Source organism: Pseudonaja textilis, chromosome 1 (assembly GCF_049901715.1).
Source record: "Pseudonaja textilis isolate UNSWEBS1 chromosome 1, rPseTex1.2, whole genome shotgun sequence".
In the NCBI taxonomy this organism is placed as follows: Eukaryota; Metazoa; Chordata; class Lepidosauria; order Squamata; family Elapidae; genus Pseudonaja; species Pseudonaja textilis.
Window position 1 is genome coordinate 204,300,859 of NC_141990.1, and position 21,946 is coordinate 204,322,804.

At 38.6% G+C, this 21,946-nt stretch overlaps 1 protein-coding gene across 1 annotated transcript in view; it reads left to right on the forward strand.

Annotated features, from left to right (window-relative positions):
* LOC148127996 (low-density lipoprotein receptor-related protein 1B-like) overlaps window positions 1–21,946 on the forward strand; it is a 363,162-nt gene that overhangs the window by 234,168 nt on the left and 107,048 nt on the right. Inside the window, exons 4-6 of the mRNA XM_087925379.1 lie at window positions 7,534–7,653; window positions 9,791–9,919; window positions 18,475–18,732. Of these exons, the coding sequence (XP_087781505.1) occupies window positions 7,534–7,653; window positions 9,791–9,919; window positions 18,475–18,732 (507 nt within the window). The remainder of the gene's footprint in view (window positions 1–7,533; window positions 7,654–9,790; window positions 9,920–18,474; window positions 18,733–21,946) is intronic.

A 21,946-nucleotide genomic window follows, 5' to 3' on the forward strand; every position in this document is an offset into this window, starting at 1 on the left:
TGCTCTCAGTTTGCTAATAAAAATACCTATTCATGGCCTGTTATATATATTTACTCAGAAGTAAAATTCACTGTAAAGTTCAGCTATCAACATGCTCATGGAGATAAATAACATCTATCCCATTCAAAAGGCAATATCAAAAAGCCAAAAAGGAAACAAAAAGATCAAAATACCTCCTCACCAGCAATCAACATCCAAATGAGCAGAGTTTAACCCTAGACCAACAATCAGGAAGTAAACAATGCCCTCATAAAGGAACACCAAATCTCAGACAAACAAGTTAATAGCCTAATCAAGGAACTATCAGGACCACTGCCATCAATATGGACAGGGCAAACCACTGTATAGTATATAAAGAGAGAGCAAACCCCGTTCCCTTGTAGCATGGATGATGTTACTGAGTTAGGTAATGAAATGTCATTTAGCAAACAACCAAACTCACAGAGCACCAAGGATTCCACAATTCAATCCTGGGCTATAAATATTTCCTTCCAAAGTTCACTGTTTTTAATGGCGCTTTCTGTATGGTTCATATAAGAACAGTTTTCCACTTCTAAATTGTTAATATGTTATAAGATGAGAAAGCTTGAATATAATAATTTCTCGGGAAAAGTTTAGATCCAATATCTCCATATCTACATTGCTCTTTCTTCAAAGAGGATAATATGGGAACATCTCAACTGACAACTTGAGTACAAAAATAAAAAGGAAAGTTGCTGATATGGGGACCAGCAAGAAGCAGGTTCACTCCAAAACTAAACCAGTATTTGAGAATCAATTGATTAATTATTGTTTCTCTAATTTATTTGTAAATTTATGATAGTTTGGGAACTAGCTTTCAGCTTCTGACAGTGTCCATAGCAAAATGTTCTTTTCCTGCTTTTCCTTTTTTCCCCTTTTAATCAAATTGGCTCTTTTCCTTTCCTGTTATTTGTGTTGTTGGTACAAAATGCTTCTAACTACGAATATTTTTAATGCTTATTTGACAATTTGTACTCCATCATTGTGCCAGTCATGCCAAAAAGACAAATACAGGTAGTCATTGAGCCCAAATTGTTTATTGCTAAGTGAGACACTTGTTAAGTGAGTCTTCCCCATTTTACAACCTTTCTTATCACAGTTGTTAGTGAATCACTGCATTGGTTAAGTTAGTCACATGGTTGTTAAGTGAATCTGACTTCCCCATTGATTTTGCCTGTTAGAAGATCTCAGAAAGGGATCACATGACCTAGGACACTGCAGCTGTCATAGATATGAGTCGGTTGCCAAGCTGAGTTTGGTTCATGTGACCATGGGGATGCTGAAACCTTCAAAAGGCAGTCATAAGTCAAATAGCCCCTAAGGAAACTGTTGTAAGTCAAGGACTACCTGTAGTGTATACATGGAGCAGTTTAAAATGGAGAGCGTAAGCTAAATAAGCTAATTAAGTCCAAAACTGAATTTAAGAAAAAGAAAAAAAAATAGATATCTCAACTTTCCTTTGGAAGACCCGTCTGTGGCCACAGGATAGAAAATAAAAACCAGAACAACTAACGGATGGACACTTATTTAATTTACATGCAAGGAAGAGATAGCACGGTAAACTGAATGCATCTGGAAACATTGGGGAGAAAGTGGAAATGAGCAAAGTAATTACCCTGCTAGCCCAAGTTTATAACTTATTCAGACAATAATAGAGCACATCTGTCTTGTTCATGTATTTCACATTATCTGAAATTTGAATCATTTGCTACCGCATTGGCCTTTGACTCTGCACAACTATGGATAAGCAAGCACATGAATCTCAATTCAGTTCTCCATTTCTGGTCTCCATGGTATGTATGCCGTGACAGAGTTATAGGACCAGGTGTGCGACCAGAGATCATTACAGCTTTCTTATTTTTTTTCATTGAACAGTAGGTAAATCTCATAGAGAAGGCCAACAAACATAAAATAACAACTGCCTACATGTATTTCGAACCAGCAATTGAATTCTATCAATCATAGTATCCTTTGCTGTCAAGAAACCAAACAAGAGAGGCCTATATTGGAGAAAGAAGTAAAAAAATAAAATAAAGCTTTAGGGCAAATTAAATTATACCGCCTAATCTGCAAAAGAAATATACCTGGAAAATAGAAAATTTATAATGTGTGAGAAAAGCTACCTCTAGAGTCTAGACATCAGTGTATGACTGCGGAATAATAAAAAGTAAGTGAATAGATGCAATCAATTTCAGATCCATAGAACTGCAATTCTGAATATACAAATGATATTAGGGTATGTATGGTGCACTGTTATAATATGATTGCTGTGGAAAACCTGTATTAGCAACCTGCCTTAAAGTCACTTATCCTTTGGAAGGCTTCAAGGGCAGAAGCTGAGTGAATGATTGCCTTGTATAGTGAAAAATGATGCCTCGGTTATTTTAAAACAGAAGAAAAGTGCTGCAATAAAATTCTTACTTGTCCAGCCTGCCTCACAATAGAATGTAAAAGTAACTAGAAGAACAAGAGAACCACAGTTCAAAGCAGCACCTTAACAATCACCTATGTTCATCCAAATGGTATTTAGCACAGACAAAAATATTATACACAATGTGAACATTCATTTTGTATTCAATTCAGTATTCAATGTTTATGTTCCATGTACATTCTTTCAAAGGATCGAAAAGGATTGAGTTGCCAGTTCTTGTAGATTTTCCCCTTCTTTCCAGTATATTAGATTAAATCCAGATTTAAAAGGCCATCCTAATATTGCCAGAAGTCTCCAACCATGGCAACACAATTTCCAGGCTGGCTGGGGAATTCTGGGAGTTGAAGTCCACAAATCTTAAGGTTGCCAAGTTGCCAAGGTTGGAGACCTCTGCTATATGCATCTACCTGGGAATGTGGCCAAAGGTCATTCAGTAGGCTTACTGAATTTGTATAACACTGCACTGTTAATAGAAAATTCATCCCGAACTCAGGGTACTACATCACTCATAATTTAAATTCCCTTAATATCACAACAAAAAATATACATATTTGCATGTGAAATGGGATGCCACTGAATTAGAGACATAGCTATCCATCTATCATCTGTCATCCAAAATAGATTGATAATATGCTGCATTTTACAAGATTTATTGGGCGAACTTGTGCCTTACTTTATTCCATATAGGCATCTGTGGCATACAATATATAATTTCTGGTGCATTACTTAAGATTATATTTACAAATATACATCTGATTCTTTTCCGTTCTCTTTTTGTCACAAAAGATAGAAGCATATGTTATCTAGAAAAGGAAAACATAAATGTATACATTGAAGTTAAGGCAGTCTATTAAAATTAGGAAAATTGTCATATTCTTATGCTGCAGTGTCAGGCAACAACATACTTTATTAACTGTAATGTTTCACTACAGTGTAGGATAGTGTTGGAAGAATAACAGAATACATGGTGGTCAAGAGCATTTTAGCCTGCAATGAAATATAGGAATAGTATAACCATGCTCAGTATAAATCTAGATCCGCCCCCAAGTGTTCTTTTGGGATTGCAGTCTTAATTCGGTGAAATATAAAGGATGGGTGATTTTACCTAGGAGAATTCTATGAAATAACAGTGTTGGTGCTGGCACTACCAACAGACAGGCCCAACCAGCTGTCTAAAGTAGCATTTTGCCCATTGAAGCAATTTAGCAGAACAACAGATGGTTGAGTAATGCACTTTGGAGCAGGAGATTGCAAAAGGAAAGGGAAGAGAAAGGAAAGGGGGAAAGGAAAGGAAAGGAAAGGGAAACACAGTTCAGATCTAGCTGATTTTGTAAAATGAATGTGAGAAACTTTTGCAGTATTGTGGAAAAGCTGATACATTAATCAGTTCCCAGAAGAGCTATACAATTCTAGCTCTAGTCACTTTAAATGAAGGGGGTGATACATAGAAGGGCCAGAGGACCTGAGGCATGGGATGCATAAGAATGAGATGCAAAACTCCCACTGTTTAACTTGTTAATCTATTACCTTCCGTGTTAAGGGAACATTTTCTCTAAGAACCTGAAACCTGATTACAGAAGTTGTAACTGGGATATTATCAGCTGGGGACTCCTTAATTGAATCTATGTTACATTATATATGAGGAAGAAAGGTAGACGAAGGGCTGTCTTGGTTTCATCCTGAGGAAAAGGGTTACCGTCACCTGTTTCTTCTTCTAGTTAGCCTCTGTTGTTTTCTCTGTTTGACGTATAAAATCATGGAACATCTATTCCAGCCTTCAGTTAGGCACAACAACTTGTGTGAGCCCACCCATAGAAAGTTTCTTCAGTTAATCACCTCAGTGGTGGGAATCACAAAATTTTACTACCGTTTCTATGGGCCTGGCTTGGTGGGCATGCCTTGGTAGATATGGCAGGGGAAGGTTACTGCAAAATCCCATTCCCTCCTCATCCCGCCAATCTTCTTTCCTGCTTCATTCTCCTGTGCAAGGCAACAAAAGCAATCAGCTGAAACTCAGGAGGCAGAGAATAGATGGGGGTGGGGCCAGTCAGAGGTGGTATTTGCCGGTTCTCCAAACTACTCAAAATTTCCACCATCGGTTCTCCAAAACTAGTCAGAACCTGCTGAATACCACCTCTGAATCACATCCATATTTAATGCTATGTGTGAATGTAGTTCCAGTTTCTTTTGTTAGTTAAGTATTTTTAATTCCACAATGACTCTGGATGGTTTACATGTCAACAAAAAAAAAAAAATGTATATAGGTATTATGAATAAAAGAGATCCAGAAAGAACAATACATATCAGCAACTAAGCAAACAGAACTATTTCTATAATACATTTTAGTGCTAAAGCTGAGATATAAAGTTAGCTACTGAACCCATTGGATTGGGATTTGGGTGTTAAAGCTCAAATATTAAGTCCTTAACTTACCACTGATCATTTAATGACTGTTCAAGGTTATAATCTACCTACGTAAGACTTACTAAACTGTCATCAATAAAAAGTCAAAACTTTAGCTTCAGAACTGGTTTAAAGAATTTGGAGGCCTGCTACAACATCAGATTTGGAGCCATCACTTACCCAATCATGGATTCACTGCAGATGAATTCCTGCAAAATGAAATCTTAACACTGTATATTCAAAATGGAACAGCACAGAATCTAAACTGAAAAGGACTCCATCTAGAAAAAGATATTGAGTGCAAAATTCAATTTGCAGTAAAATAGAATGATCCTATTGGCTCAATCCACTTGTTGGCTAATACGAAGCTATGTTCGTTTATCAAAAATCCAGGTGTCCCAATCTATCTTTTGGTAACATGGGGCTACATTAGCTAATGGGTGGGCTAGCCCATTCCAAAGCCCCATTCGTTCAATCTACCCATTGGTTAATGTGGAGTTGTGTTAGTGTAGCTGGTGAGTGGACTTGTTACCTTCAAAACCCTTCTGATTTTTTTGCTTCGTTTCCCCACAACTTCATTTTTCCATTGGCATCTGCTTTGCTTGGAAAGCACCTTTTTTCTGAAGACCAAGGCAGCCATATTGATTGTAACTTCCTTCAACGGGTTGCCTTTAGAGTCCATGATTATTAGTACTTATATTTATGGTATTTCATTTTACTTTTGATGTGAAATATATGCACTTGATTACTAGCTCTGTTCAACTCCATGTTCTGTGGGAGCTCCACTTGTACAGAACAACTTCCCCATAAAGCAAGGATGGCCCCTTCTCTCATAACCTTCTGAAAGTTAATTTTTAAAAAGCCTAATTGTTACAAAAAGCTGAATATTCTTTTTTCTCTGATTCTGGTGGGGGGGGTATGTGTGTGTATGAAATTGGTTTTTTTAGCAATTAATTTTATTTGGAGATTCTTAGTTTTAATAGCCAGGTCATTGACTTTCAACTAATTAACTTTTTTTAATACAGTTTCAAGAGTGAATGTTATGTGGCTCAGGGTTACTGTATGTGTGAATGTTTTGTTTGGTATGTTGAAAAGGTTAGAGATGGATTGGCTATAAACTAGATATACTGGCACTGACCAAGTTTCCAGAAGTGGATTTCCAAAGGAGACTGTACCAATTTGGGCTCCAATCTCCTGGGCCAACACAACTTGGATCTCTGATCATGCTTTTGATCGATGTGACTGTCTCCATTGGATGCCATTGATGGTGGAGACAATGGCAAAGATATCCTAGTGAAGATCTGGGCCAGACTGCATTGGTTAGACACATGAAGCTCTTACTGCTACATATTAGAAGAATGCAGTTTGCTTCTATTCTATAACCTTAGACTCTGCTTATTGAAGATTATTAACACAGAGAATTGGCTTAGTTTCTGTGCTCCTAAAACAGAGAATAGAAAATTGAGATTTTTGTAATCAAGCCAATTATCTACATGGAGTTTTGGAGATCTATCTTGAAAAATTTAGCAGTATTCAACCTTCCTTATCTGAAAAAATAAAGTCTGAGAAGCAGGGTTCAGAGTGGAAATTATTGAAGTTTAAATTTATCTGTCTCAAAACATTCCAGGATAAGCTTCCTCTGCAACAGATATCTGATTTATGATTTCTTTATCTAGGATAAACCATTTTCAAAACTTTTTTTTGATATGACATCTTGCGCGTATACAAGCAGTTTCTCAACGCTTGCAAAAACAAAGCAAAACTAGGTGATAATGTGCATAGGTAATGATTGGGTTTGTGTTTTTTTTTGTCCTGTGAGATTATCCTGTGAGATTACTAAATGCTCAGTTAGAGAAAAGACAAAATATTAAGGAAAAAATATGAATAAAAGGAAAAGATAGTTGACAACCACTGAGAAGGAAGTAAGGTACAAAAATAGAAAGGCAAAGCTTATAGAAACTGACAAAGTGAAAGGTAGAAACTGCAGCCTTTTCTACTAGTAAGAGTTAACTGATGTAAGTCTCCACCACCAGCAGAACACCCTCATGGAAACTGAGTGGCTGTTCTCAAAATGAGACTGAAGAGAAAGATTTACTATTTACCACAGGTTAAATGGGTAACCTGGCAGGAAGATCTTCACTTTGGTTTGATTTACTGCCGTCATCCCATTCTGGGAACAGTTGAGCTGCCTAGAATTAGTTCAATTTAAAGTTTTTTAACCCTTCTTTTGCAGCATTCTCCTGCCACAATTCAGCTTATACAGCTCTAAAATAATAATTTAACTTCAAAAGGAAGGAAGGAAGGAAGGAGGGAGGGAGGGAGGGAGGGAGGGAAGGAAGGAAGGAAGGAAGGAAGGAAGGAAGGAAGGAAGGAAGGAAGGAAGGAAGGAAGGAAGGAAGGAATGGAATGGAATGGAATGGAATGGAATGGAATGGAATGGAATAGAATAGAATAGAATAGAATAGAATAGAATAGAATAGAATAGAATAGATGTGTCACCTTGTTATTTTTAAATATATACCCCATATATGAAGGAGTTTAGTGCTTGGCAGCAGTATTTTCTTAAGGCTTGCAAACAAGGAAATTATATATCACTATTTAAGTGAAGTCCACTTTACTTCTGATTTTTTTTCTGCCATAATATATTTCTTTTAACAGTGTATTGTCTTCTCTTGCAGAATTGCTACCCAAATGTGAACAAATGCAGTGCCAATACAAGTGTGCCATGTCCATGAACGATACTAGATGTTATTGTGAGGAAGGATACGAAGTTGGCAGAGATGGAAAAACCTGCCAAGGTAGAGTAACTATATTATACAGTATTATTCTAAAAATTGTAGGAAAGCTGGCATTTAGTGAACTATACAGATTGGGGGTGGTGGTGGTAAACTTGATTAAACTTGATTTCAGGAGAACTTGCCCAATGCTTTTTTTGTATTCTCTTGTCTTGCTCCCACCAATCCATCCATTTCTTCCCTGGGATCTCATTCAGAATGTTGCACATTTTTCACCAGAACAAATCCTGTTTTTTCATTGTAAATGTTTACTGGCATGTAACATGCAACTAACATTCCTGCATTTTTCCCCACATCACAACCATTTAGATTATATCATTTCATACAGCCTAATTTACACTGTAAGCCTTTTTATTCATACCTGGAACTATGCCTTTCCTGCCAGTTAGTGTTCTGACCAAGGCTTCCTGAGACTGTAATTAAGCACACACTTAGTCCAAACAACTCTTGTTTTATTTCAGTGCTGGGAATTATGTTCATTCCCAGCCTGTAATGAGTCCCAAACAGTCCCTCAAGATAAGCACCCACCTTTATCTTTTTGAATTGCTGCCAACAACTAAAGTGCCAAATTAATTGTAAAAAAACCAAACTGTAAAAAACCAACAGAAGTACAAAGTCCACACAGAGCTTCAAGGTTTAATCCAAACAAAGCGAACAACTTTGCTTTCTGCAAAGGTTTCTCTACCTTTGCACTTCCTTTATAACTTAGGAGAAGGGCAATCACCTCCAAGTCTTACTCCTGAGTCGCCCCTTTTGTCTTAGCTGCTCTTGCCTTCTAGCAGCTCTGTGCACACACACACTGGGAACAGGCTCCCTTGTTCCTCTGCCTTCCTGCTGCCAGACTCTGGAGGCTCCGGAATCAGCACCCACTCCCAGATGGTCCCTGGCCCCATCTCTGCATCGGACACAGGACCCGAAGTTCTCCCAGACTCCTGGACTGGTCCCCATTCTTCCCCACTGTCCGATTCCACTGCCATTTGCACAGGCTGCTAGTGAACCACAACAGTTATTCATCACCTCCAGAATATCAATATACTTTTAAAATTGTGATCAATGATCTGCATTTACTTTTACTCATATCTATTACAGTCTTTTCCTTTTTTAAAGATACAAACATACATTATCTCTGTTTTCATTAGTTTCAACCTTCATCTTTCAGTCTTTCAATAGAGTTAGTATTCATCGTTGTATCCCAAAGGTGCTTTTTCAAAAGGCAACTGGACTTTCTTTGTTTGTGCTTGAAGATATTTCCCTTCTTATTCAAGAAATTTCTTCAGTTTTCACTTGAAGATGACCTGGATGACTAAGAATCTCCAGAGATATTCATTATTGCGGTAATGGTCACAAGCTCCTTGAGAGGGAAAACATCAATCTTGCAAGATTGAAAGTATTTCTCCATTCCTTTCCTACTACTTTCTAGAAAACTAGAGAGAGTTCCTTCTGAAATGCTTTCCATTCCATCCCCACTTCTTTTACATGCCAATTGTCCCATCTGTGGCTCCCCGATAGACCTTTGCAATCTATCAATGTTTGTACAGTTTGATCACTGTTCCATAAATACAGCTGACCCTACCTTATCCCCAAATATATGCATACTATTCCATTCAAATTAGTATCTCTAATCTAATAAAGAATGCAAAGAAGAACAACAAAGATGATTAGGGGACTGGAAGCTAAAACATATGAAGAACTGTTGCAGTAATTGGGTAGGTCTAATTTAATGAAAAGAAGGACTAGGGGAGACATGATAGCAGTGTTCCAATATCTAAGGAGCTACCACAAAGAAGAGGGAGTCAAGCTATTTTCCAAAGCACCTGATGACAGACCAGAAGCAATGGTTGGAAACTAATCAAGGACAGAAACAACCTAGAATTAAGGATAAATTTTCTGACAGAACAATCAATCAGTGGAATAACTTTTCTCCAGAGGTTGTGGGTCTTAAACACTCAAGCTTTTAAAGAAGAGATTGAACAACCATATGTCTGAAATGGCATAGAGTTACTTGCTTGAGTAGGCATTGGGCTGTCACAATAACTTTATTATTGTAGACACCATCAACATCCTGCCAAGGAGATAAAGTAGTGATAAATACAGGATTGATTCCTCAGTATAATTTAATTATTTTTCTTTTTCTTTTCAGATTTTAATGAATGCAATCTGTATGGATTCTGCAGCCAGACATGTCAAAATATCGATGGATCATATATTTGCAGCTGTGTAGAAGGATATCTCCTTCAACCAAACAAAAAGTCTTGCAAAGTGAAAAAAGGTAAGCAGCAATATATTGCTGTATTTATTTGCTGTGATTCTCCATTAAATATCTAGCTGAACCAGATGCTGAACGATCTCTAAACCAGCACTACTCTGTGTTCTTATTTATTAATTTAAATCCATTCTCTTTACTCTAATTGCCTTGATCTATATTTAGAAAACATGAACAGAATTTTGGAGTTGTCATAGATACAACAGTTCTTGAAAAAGAAAATCAGCACAACAACAAATAGATGCGTATAACCTTTCCTTCATTGTTTTAAGGTAGGCTTTAAAGTAATCTGAAACAATTTGAGAAAGATTAACTAAGACAATAAAGAGTTGTACTTGTTAAGGTTTATAGAATTTTCAGTTCTAATCTCCTGGATCTTATATGATGCTTCTTCTTGTATCTTATCTATGGTAAATGACAATCAGAAAAGACTTTTCAGAATCTTTTCAAAGTTACAGTGTAGGATGATGCAGGCACAACAAACATTGTAGTCTTAACAAACACAAAGGATGTTTAATTTATTACAATTTCTGATTAACAAAATACCAGTAATCTGCATCACACAGAACCTGCAGATGTATGAACATGTTTTGTCCTTCACATATCTCATCCAATTTAAATTCTTCATCAGTTTAACTACTGTATGTGTCTGGTGAAATGAGCTACAGTTCATGGGAGATTATTGCTTTTAATAAAATATGATCGTCTGAAAGCCTCCTTCTAATTCCTGTACATAGATGACTGTTCATAACAATTACTTTAAAGTAAACAGAATGTTTTTGCTTCGGATGCCAGATGTGTCACCATTTTGCTCCTGGTAGCATTCAATGAAGGTTATGTGTGTATGTATGTATGTATATGCGTGTATGTATGTATGTGTATGTATGTATATGTATACACACACACACGCACACACACATAATAAGAATCTAAATATTTAAAGGAATTGGTAAGATTGCTTTAACAAAGCTGAAGGGAAAAATAATTTTCCTAATCAATGTAACAGGCTAATGTTTTTCTTGTGAAGTATTCACAATTGACATGCATTAAGTACGCATATGCGATATTTGTAATCCAGGTTGACTTACAACCACTTGCTTAAGAGCAGGTGAAGGAGTTAAAATACTGCATCCTGTTTTGGTTGCCATGATGTAAAAAAGATGTTGAGACTCTAGAAAGAGAGCAAAGAAGATCAACAAAGATGATTAGGGGATTAGAGGCTTAAAACAAATAAAGAACAGTTGCTCAAATTGGGTACATCTAATTTAATGAAAAAAAGGACTATAGGTGACATGATAGCAGTGTTCCAATATCTCAGGGGCTGCCACAAAGAAGAGGGAGTCAAGCTATTCTTCAAAGCACCTGAGGGCAGGACAAGAAGCAATGGGTGGAAACTAATCAATGTGAGAAGCAACTTAGAACTAAAAAGAAATTTCCTGACAGTTAGAACAATTAATCGGTGGAACAACTTGCCTCCAGAAATTGTAAATGCTCTAACACTGGAATAAGAGATTGGACAACCATTTGAGTGAAATGGTATAGAGTTTCCTACCTAAGCAGGGGGTTGGACTAGAAGACCTCCAAAGTCCCTTCCAACTCTGTTATCCTAGACCATGCAAAGTTACAACAGCACTGAAAACAAGTAACCTAGGACCAGTCCTCACATTTACAATCCAGCACAGCAACCCCATGATCACGTGATCAAAAATCAGGCACTTAGTAACTGATATGTGCTATGGTTGTAACATCCGGGAAGGTGATTTGATTATTTGAAATCTTCTCATCAAACCAATGAAGGAAGCAAGATTTACCACATCATTCACTTACCAACTGCAGTTATTCATTTAACAACTGTGGCAAAAAAAAATATCATAAAATCTGACACATTTAATATCTGCCTTGTTTAATAACATAGAACATAGAATAACAGAGTTGGAAGGGACCTTGGAAGTCTTCTAGTCAGTGGTGGGATTCAAAATAGTTTACCACCATTTTGGTGGCTTGGTGGGCGCGCTTTGCGCACGCGCATGCCAAAACGCTCGCTTTGCGCAGGCGCAGAGGCTTTCCGACTCACCTCCTGCAATCCTGCAATCTCTCTGTCGCTTCAGCAGCTGATGCACGGAAATCTGCTGTGCCGCGCAAAGCAGCTGTGCTCCAGAAGCAGGGAATAAAGTTCAGTATGGGAGCCCAGTAGGCGGGTGAACCCAACAACAACTCGCCAGAGAGAACCGGTTTGGTCTTGGCTGATCTTCGGCACTACCGGTACACCTGAACCTGGCCAAACCGATAGAATACCACCACTGCTTCTAATACAACCTCCTGCTCAAGCAGGAGACCCTATACCATTCCAGACAAGTGGATGACCAATCTCTTTTTGAAAGCCTCCAATGAAGGAACACTCGCAACTTCTGAAGGCAAGGCAATCCATTGGTTAATTGTTCTCACTGTTAGGACATTTCTCCTTAGTTCTAGGTTGCATCTCTCTTTTAGTTTCCATCTATTGTTTCTTGTCTTGCCTTTGGGTGCTTGGAAAAATAAGTGGACCCTGTTTTCTTTGTGGTAGCCCCTCAAATATTAAAACACCGCTATCATGCCTCCCCTACTTTCACTACTTTCACTACACTAGCCATACCCAATTCCTGCCACTAATGACCTGAGTTTTTTATGTTTTAAACTCCAGACCCCTAATCCTCTTTCTCTTTCTTCTTTGCATTCTTTTCAGAATCTCAACATCTTGTTTATATTGTGGTGATCAAAATTAAATGCAGCATTCCAAGTGTGGGTCTTACTAAGGCTTTATAAAGCAGTACTACTACTTCACGTAACCTTGATTCTATCCCTCTGTTAATGCAGCCTAGAACTGGGTTGGCTTTTTTTAACAGCAGCAGCACACTGCTGGATCACATTTAAATGACTGTCCACTAGGACTCCAAGTCCACTAGTAACTCTCACAGTTGCTGTTGAGTGAGGTATCACCTATACTGTACCTGTGCATTTTGTTTTTCTTGCCTAAATGTAGAGCCTTACTTTTTTCACCATTGAATTTCATTTTGTTAGATAGCCCCCAATGTTCAAGTCTGTCAAGATCCTTCTGTAACTTAAGCCTATCTTCTGGAGTGTTGGCTATTCTTTCCAGCTTGGTGTTGCCTGGTGCCAACTCTATCAAAAGTCTAGGACTAATTATAGATATGCCTGCTTGCTCCCTTGTCCCTGTCAAAGGAAACTAAACCAGTAGCTGTAATAACATTTCTAAGAAGTAGAAATAATATTCGTGGAAACTGTGCCTAATTAAAACCAAGCTACTAAGTTACTTTACTTAGTTATATTTTATCCCAGAGAATGAGTGTTTAGTTGAATTTTCCAGTGTTTTAGAAATTTATTGCACTGTATTTGGGAAACTACAGTGAATATGGTAATAAGGAAATGTGAAGGGTAGAATGTGATTAAAGATATTGATTATCCCAGGAAATTAGGGCTTGTTTAAAATTCATATTGATCCCCAAAGCATAGCAACAGTTTTGAATTAATCTGAGAGAAAGCTATACACCAAAAATCAATGTCATTGTTCTTCCTGTCATACTCATATGGCATTTAACTGATGTCATTGCTGGAGCTATAATAAATAATGCACAATTAGTAATTAATAATACAGAAGTAGTAATGCTCCTGATGCACTTTAACCCAGTGTTATTCAATGAAGACAGCAACAATAGTAATACCAATGTAGCTGAGATTTATTTCTGAGTAGACATATATAAGGTTGTGTGGCTACTCATATTAGACTAGCAACAAAATGTCAGTAGGAGAAATAAATAAGGGAAGAGGCTCCCAAATCAAATATTTCATAGCTAAGATGTCATTGAAATGGAGACAGGAAAATATGGTGACAAGCAGTTATTTATAAAGGGCTAGAGGAAAAAATCTTTCAGCTGGAGCAGCTCGGTCCCCCATACAAAATAACATATATAATCCCAAATGTGGTATTTGAACCATACAGTATTGTTCCATAACTGTGAGCAAAAAAATGCGGCGATCATCCAGCATATTATTCAGTGGTGGGATTCATATTTTTTTTGGTTCTATGGGTGCGGCTTGGTGGGCATGGCAGGGGAAGGATACTGTAAAATCTCCAATCAAAAGTGGTATTTGCCAGTCCTCTGAATTACTCAGAATTTCCACTGCCAGTTCTCCAGAAGTGGTCAGAATCTGCTGAATACTACCTCTGATGTTATTAAATTATGCCCTCATAAAACTCCAGATCTATCAAGAGTCTAACTTACTTAGAGTGATTACTTAGATATGTATTTGTACAGGAGGTTTGCTTGAAGAAAATATGAATCGACTAATCTGTAAACATGAACTTGGACCAAGAAATACCAAGGAATGAGACCCTCCCCCCAACAAACCTTAAGATTGACCCATCTTTACTGTTTTTGGTCGAAGAGGGAGGCAAGGAGACATATTATCAAGCTTTCAACAGTCTCCTATTGTAGCATAGATCAATAAAGTAGATGTCTCGAATTTCCTGTGGTGTCTGTTTCCTGACTTGGCCAACCTCAAAAGGATGGCATCAATTCTGAAGCTTGCCTGCTTTCTATTTGGAGAGGCAGGAGACCTTGCTTCTGATCGAGAAGATGGCATTTGATCCTCAGAACACCCTGCTGTGCATTGAACATCTTTCTGAAACATTATTACAACAGCCAGGATTTAGGGAAACAAATCTACCCAATCCCAGAGTGCAATTAAAACAGCATGGTGGTGGTGTAATGGTTAGAATGCAGGCTACTTCTGCGGGCTGACAGAAGTTCTATTGTGACTGGCTCAAGGTTGATTCGGCTTTCCATCCTTCTGAGGTTGGTAAAACGAGGGCCCAGACTGTTGAGGGCAATATGCTGATTCTGTAAACTGCTTAGAGAGGGCTTTAAAGCACTATGAAGTAGTACAGAAATCTAAGGGCTATTGCTATTGCTATATGAGGCAAGCTTTGCCTCAGCCAGAAATAGCGACTCAGCAACCCAGCCAATTTCTGTGCTTTCAGGAGTGGGGTGGCCAGGGAAGTTCAGAGAAGCCCAGGTTCAGTTCTTGATAATCACAATTGTCATCACTTCTTCTCCACCTCTCCAAAATCTAATAGAAACAATAAGAGAATAGAAACAATAGAATAATAGAAACAATAACATTCTTGTTGGCAGAAGCAATGGAAAAAAACAGTAGTGAGAGAACCTACAACAGAGGTGGCAAAATCCTAGTTTCATTTCTAATTTAAACTGAGCTGTGTAGCACAGAAGTAACATTCCATCAAAGACTAGTCCTTTTCACATTTTAAAATACTTTTTTTTGGAGTGGGGAAGGACACTAAATCTATGTCTTTATGGATCCTGCATAAACCTGGGAATCCCTTTGTAAGAGAAAAAGATACACACACACACACACACACACACATCCATCCATACAAAACTATATCCTATTCTTGAAAATTCTTGAAATTTATTTCTGAATGTGGAGAAAACAGTAGTTCTTGATGGTGCAGAATAGAGAAGGGATAATTTGTTTCCTACTTTCCCTCTCTATTCTGTTGTTCTATGTACATAAATGAGTTACTGCTGGATTAACTACTTCCTTTGGGACTTGTCATGCTAATTATCCACAGTAATCTATTTAGTGGCTCTGGAAAGTTCTGTGTCTTTTGATAGATAGATAGATAGATAGATAGATAGATAGATAGATAGATAGATAGATAGATAGATAGATAGATAGATAGATTATATTGCAGGACTTCTTGCCTCTTGTTTATGTCTCTGTTTTTGCTTCCTGTTTTTTTCATTTTTCCAAGTAAAATACTTGTATGCTTGCTAAAGTTTACCAAATAAACATTAAGCTTTTTTTGTTTGTTCTAATTAATTGTTTGCTTACTCTGATGTGGACACAGGGGTTGATTGAAAGGGCACTGGGAATTAAATTGGAAGTTGCACTAATTTTCCAACAGGAATTATGTTGTAAATGTAGGGGAAAAGCAAAAAATAAATACAGTTCAAATGACAAATGTGAAAATAATTGACTTGACTTTGATTCATACATGACTAGTGTTAGGTCAAGATTCAGATTAGGTCAGTTAGCTAAATTTATCTTATCAAGATCAGCAACAATCTGGATATTCATATTCACTCATTTAGCATTGCCAAAAGCAATTAAAAACAGTAAAAAAAAGATACCTAGGAAGCTTCTTAGCAGAATCAGTGAAAAATCCATAATTATTCAGTGTTTAGAAAACAGCAATATATACCTAGCAGAACCATGCGGTCTTTTGCAGTTTAAATGGACTTTCTGTGCAGTAGGATTTTCAGAAACTCTTTAGGAAATGTTGAGGATACTTAGGATACTAAGGAAGTTAAGTAAGACCACCAGATCTACTACTCATTTCCCCTACTGTACATTGTGGCTGATCAGGTGTTTGAGCTTTTAGGGGCTTATAATATGAAATCAGAATTTTCTTCAAGAGTTTCAAAATTGTTTTTCGGGAATCTGTGAGGCCATGATTTCATATTTTGACAGATTATTTGTGTAGCATGTTGTTTGCTTATTCATGTCAGAAGCATCACCATTAAAATAAATCATACTATGTGACATAAATTTAAAATATAAAGTACAGGATTAAAACATGTACAAATTAAATAGTTCTTGCCCAGAAAGTAGGAGCATTGTGTTCTGTCATACTGCCATGAGGTCTTCAAGTGTACACTGAGTGGGGGACAAAGGACAGGTATACATATGTGTTGTTTTCTGCATGGCACCACAATTGCAAAGAGCACAAACCATCAGATACCCCCATTTGTTCAGAGTGTCTCTGGATATTGCTGTATCCATATACAGTCTAGTCAATGATTTCCATACTTTTCAGCTTTTGACAGAGCCAGCTCCTCCATTGGTTCCATCCAGAGTTGGTTCTTTGTAGCTTTCCACACTGCTTTCAAATTCTTCAAAGTCTTCCATTGACCTTTTCCTGGATTTTAATCTTTGTTGAACTAGTTGTATGCCATAGAGAGGGTGTTGTCTTGATATTGATGATTTGAGCGTGTCTGTGTATGCTGCTGCTTCCCTGTGAATGGGAGGCTTGGCAATGCTCGGTGATAGATCTTATCTCAAGGGGTAGGTTTAAGGCATCCAGTAATAATTCTGCTAGCTTCATTGAGAGCAACATCTCCTTTCCAGCAGTGGTGGTGTTCAGCTGGTTCTCAATGGATCGGGTGAACCGGTAGCAAGAATTTTGCATGGGTTGCTGAACCGGTAGTAAGTTCTGGCTGGCAATGCCCCCCATCCGGTCACCCTCCTGCCAGATGCTCGCTCACCCCACCCGCCTGCCTGACATTTGCCTATTTCTTCCTTTTTTCCCCCCTCCCAATAATCAGCTGTAGATAAGATCAGCCATGTCAGGATTCCCCTTGCTGAGTCCCAGGAAGGCAAAAAATGGAGGGAGGAGCTCAGCCCGCCTCCATTTTTTACCTTCCAGAGACCCAGAGGAGCCCTAGGGGAGCAAAAATGCCCCTCCCCAGCTTCCTAGGCTAGGAAGCTCCCAAAACAGAGTTTGGAGGGGTGCTGCATGCCCCTCCCATGCTCTGTTCCTTTTCTTCCACACACACACACACACCTGAGGCTTCTCTGAGGTTAGGAAGCTCCCAAAACAGAGCTTGGAGGGGTGCTGCATGCCCCTCCTATGCTGTTCCTTTTCTTCCTGAGCCCTAGAGGAGCCTTAGGGGAGCCAAAACGCCTTCCCAGAGGCTCCTCTGTGGCTAAGAAGCTCCCCAAAATGGGTGGGGGCTGCAAAAAAGCCACGCCCACCCAGTCACATGGCCACGTCCACCAAGCCACGCCCACAGAACCAGTAGTAAAAGTTTTTGAATACCACCACTGCTTTCCAGGCATGTGCTGATTTTTACCAGATTGGGCAGGTGTACTCACCTGGCGAGTAACAAAGAGCTAGAGTTGTTGTCTTAAGGACCCTTGCTTTGGCACCAGCAGTGGGATCCTACCTGTTCCACTACCAGTTTGGTGATTGCAAGTGCCTGTGCGCACCTCAAACGTGTGCACCCCTAACATGCGCACACAGCTTTTCCCACACCAGCTAAGGCCTGCAGCTCCAATCAGCTGAGAGGATAAAGAAGAGAAAAGCGCAAGGGCGGATAGGAGATCCTGCGCTTTTCTCTTCTTTCTTAGCTGATTGTCCCAGGCTTTTTCCCCTCCTCTCAGCTGATCGTTGGAGGCTTCTTTTACTACCGGTTCAGCCGTAGCGGTCTGAAGTGGTAGCATACCACCACTGTTTGGCACCCCAGGTAGAACTCACTGATTTCCTGAGGATGCCATTTCATCCACTGATCTTTATTTTAGTGTTGGTATTTTAGTGCAGCACATTCTTTCCTTTTCTTCTTTTAAGCATTTAAAAGAACCTTCATCGAACAAAGGGAGCAAGTTATTTTAAGTGATTTATGTAAATGTTGCAAAAGTGGGTATGTTATTTTTATTTGCTGATTAATCTTTCTTTCTTTGGCCTCTCCTTTTGTTTTTAGAACCTAATGATCTTTCACCTCTACTGTTGATTGCAAACTCGGACGCTATTGATGTCCTATATGTAAATGGAACCAGAACATCCACCTTTGGGTTTTTGAGAGGAAGTGGAATTCAGACACTGGATTATACACACAATAAGAACACAATCTGTTGGGTTGAATCAAGAGAATCTTCAACTCAGTTAAAATGTGTTGAGACATCAAAAACTGGAAAGCTGACTGACGAATGGATAATTAGCACCATTCCTAATCTTCATAGTAAGTATTGTAAATCTGAAAAAGTGACATTTTTCTAGCAAAATTATAAGAAAGTTTTATAGATTAATGGTATTTTATTAATGCATGAATAAAATGGCACATTTTTGGCATATTATGAAGTAAATTCTTAGCTGATTCTGTTTATGTTTTGGGAGGTACAGATTTTTAAAAGCTTTAAATATTCTGTCTCATTTATTGTTACATTTAGATCCTGACTTTTGTTTAGGACTTTGAGGCAACATCTGTAATGCTTCCTGCTCTCATTTTTCCTTGTAACAACAACCTTGTAAGGTAGATTTGGCTGAGATAGATTGGCAGGCCCAAGTGAAACTTTGAACTCACAGATGAAAGAAGACTTCAGCATGGGTTTTTTTTTTTTCAGTGCCAAGTCTAATTTTTACATTACATTTACATTATTTCAGTGAATATAATAGAAATGTATATAGTAGTAATAGAAAGAAAAATCCAAAGAGACAGTGAAGAGGATTTTTATCTTATTAGTTTAAACCTGTGAATGCTGCCCATCTAAGCCACCCTTTCCCCAGTCAGCTTGCCTTATATCAGGGGTGTCAAACTCATGTCATCACGGTGACGTCACGTGACGTATCGGGACTTTTTTCCCCCTTTTACTAAACCAGGTGTGGGTAGGGCCAGTGCGTGACGCATCCAGCCCATGGGCTGGGAGTTTGACAGCTCTGCCTTACATTAACATCATTATATTTCATCATTGATTAATGATGAAAATTAGCAAGGACAGTAGCAGCTAAGGTGGTTAGATATTTCCTGTGTGGCATATGTGGTTAAAAATGGATGGAATAAAATGTCTTTGCAGAATCTGAGGGCATTAATGCCAGCAAAAAGATATGTCCATATACACCAAAGTGTAACACATTCTCCAGAAGGATTGCATGAATCCCTTGCTCGATTTGGAAATTATACTTTCGTTTTGATGAAGTCTATACATACATCTTTTTTACAGCCCCACAGTACAGTAGCACTGATTCATATTCAGTAATATTTACAATCAGCTACTCTGGATTTTTTTACAAATCCCCATATCAAAACAATTTACAGCTATAATTTGAAAATAACATTTAACACAGCATAGTACTTAAGCAAAATAGTTCCGTTGAGATCAGCATATGTGGGACTGATCGGGGTAGATTGTAGGAGTGACACCGAAATATCATTTTAAAATATTTTATTTATTTAAATATTAAATTATTGTATTTTATTCCATTTTCATTTTAAATCATATTTTATCCAATTCCATTTTAAATCGTTTTTATCAGATTTTTAGTAATACTTTGTGTCTGGAAGTCTGCACTTGATACGGCCCAAGGGCTAATAAATAAAGTAAAGTAAAATTACTGGTCTAGTTAAGTATCCCTGTCCTCTACTTGTTCAATTGCATTCTTGATCTTAGGTATTTACCGTAGTGTCACCTTTATGTCTGTTCAATGTTATTTTGTTACTGTCAGCCCTTATCTCTAAGCCAGTATTTCAGCTCCATGAATTCCACCAGCCAGCAGGCTGGAGGAATTCTGGGAGTGGAGCTCTGCACAGCTTAAAGTTGCAGAGGTTGAAAAACACTGCAGACTATCAAGAAAATTTTTGAAGTAGCAGTGAACCTGATCCTACACCCTTCACAGCAGTCTCTATATTCCTGTAAGCTGCTTGGCTTTTTTTCCTTCTTTGTATAAGGCAATGAATGTTGGCCTCACAGGACTTCTCAGTTCTTGGGCTCAAATAAGCTATTTGTCTCCAACCCACATGTACATAGAGAAGCTCAGCCATGGGTCGAGTCATAATCACTTGCAAAAGTATTTCTATGCTACATGCTTCCAGCATTGCAACTTGCAGAAACATTTTAATAAAGGAGAAAAAAATATACCTTCATCTGAATGCATTATAAACAGACACAGAAAAGTCGACTGACATACAATTATGTGGGAATTATCTTTGTGCGAAAGTGTGTAAGTCTGTGTATGCACACATTTGTGGTTTGTAAGTTTAACTTTTTTGTTATTCTATATAGAGTAGGAATGAGGGGAAGGTAGGTAGGTAGGTAGATAGCTGGAGAGAGAGAAAGAGAGAGAAAGAGAGAGAGAGAGAGAGATGGTAGATAATAAGCAAAGAAACTGCTCAACTGGGTAGGACATTGAATTCATTTTTTTAATGAATTGCTGCTCACGTTGAGGAACAATTGCATTCTTCTGATATTTCAAGCCCAATAGAAATCAAATTGATTAGAGACCTGTTTCAGGTTTATTGATGCAGGATTATGGGGAGGAAACCAGGTGTAAATAGTGGCATTCAGAAGGTCTAAGGAGCTGGTGTCTCTTGTGCTAGTCCCTTCTCTCTTCGTTAGTGTTGTTCTCCTCAGGCAAGAGTGGCTGTTCAGACTAACCTGCAAGGCCTACTGCTGTGATGGCGAACCTATGGCATGCATGCCACAGGTGGCACACAGAGCCATTTGTGACAGCATGCGAGCTGCAGGTAAACTTACCTCACTGCGCATGCGTGCACCTCACAGCTGATTTTCGGCCAGTTTGGGGCTATTTTCGCTCTCTCAGAGGCTTAAGGAAGGCTTCTGCAGGCTTTTCAGGCCAAAAACTAGGCCCGTTTTGTCACTTCCTGTTTTTCTGGAAGTGATGAAAGTTTAGTTTTTGGCCTGCAAAGCCTGCAGAAGCCTTCCTCAAGCCTCTGGGAGGCAAAAAATCAGCTGTGAGGCGCAGTGCAGGTAAGGGGGTGGCGGGGGGTGGGAATTGCATGTGCATGCATGCAATGGGGGGCGCACATTGCCTTCTGGGTGCAGGCATGCGAGTGCGAGTGTGCAAGCGTGCACACAATTTTTGGCACAGGAGCAGTGGTGGAATTCAAAATTTTTTGCTACCAGTTCTGTGGGTGTGGGTTATTTGGTGGGCGTGGCTTGGTGGTCATATGACTGGGTGGGTGTGGCTTAGTGGTCATGTGACTGGGTGGGCGTGGCCAACTCAATGTCACTCACATCAAGGGGTGCCTCACCTGGCCCCTCCCCTCCCAGCCATTCCTTGTCACCCAGCCTCAACTTATCTATAGTTCTGTAAAAATGTTGTTCACCTTTTTTGACTTTATTATCTGCATACTATAGATGTCCTTTCATGGACCACCGAAAGGAGGAAATGGCTCACATGCTTTACTCAAGAGTGTGATATAGGCAACAGGCTTTTAA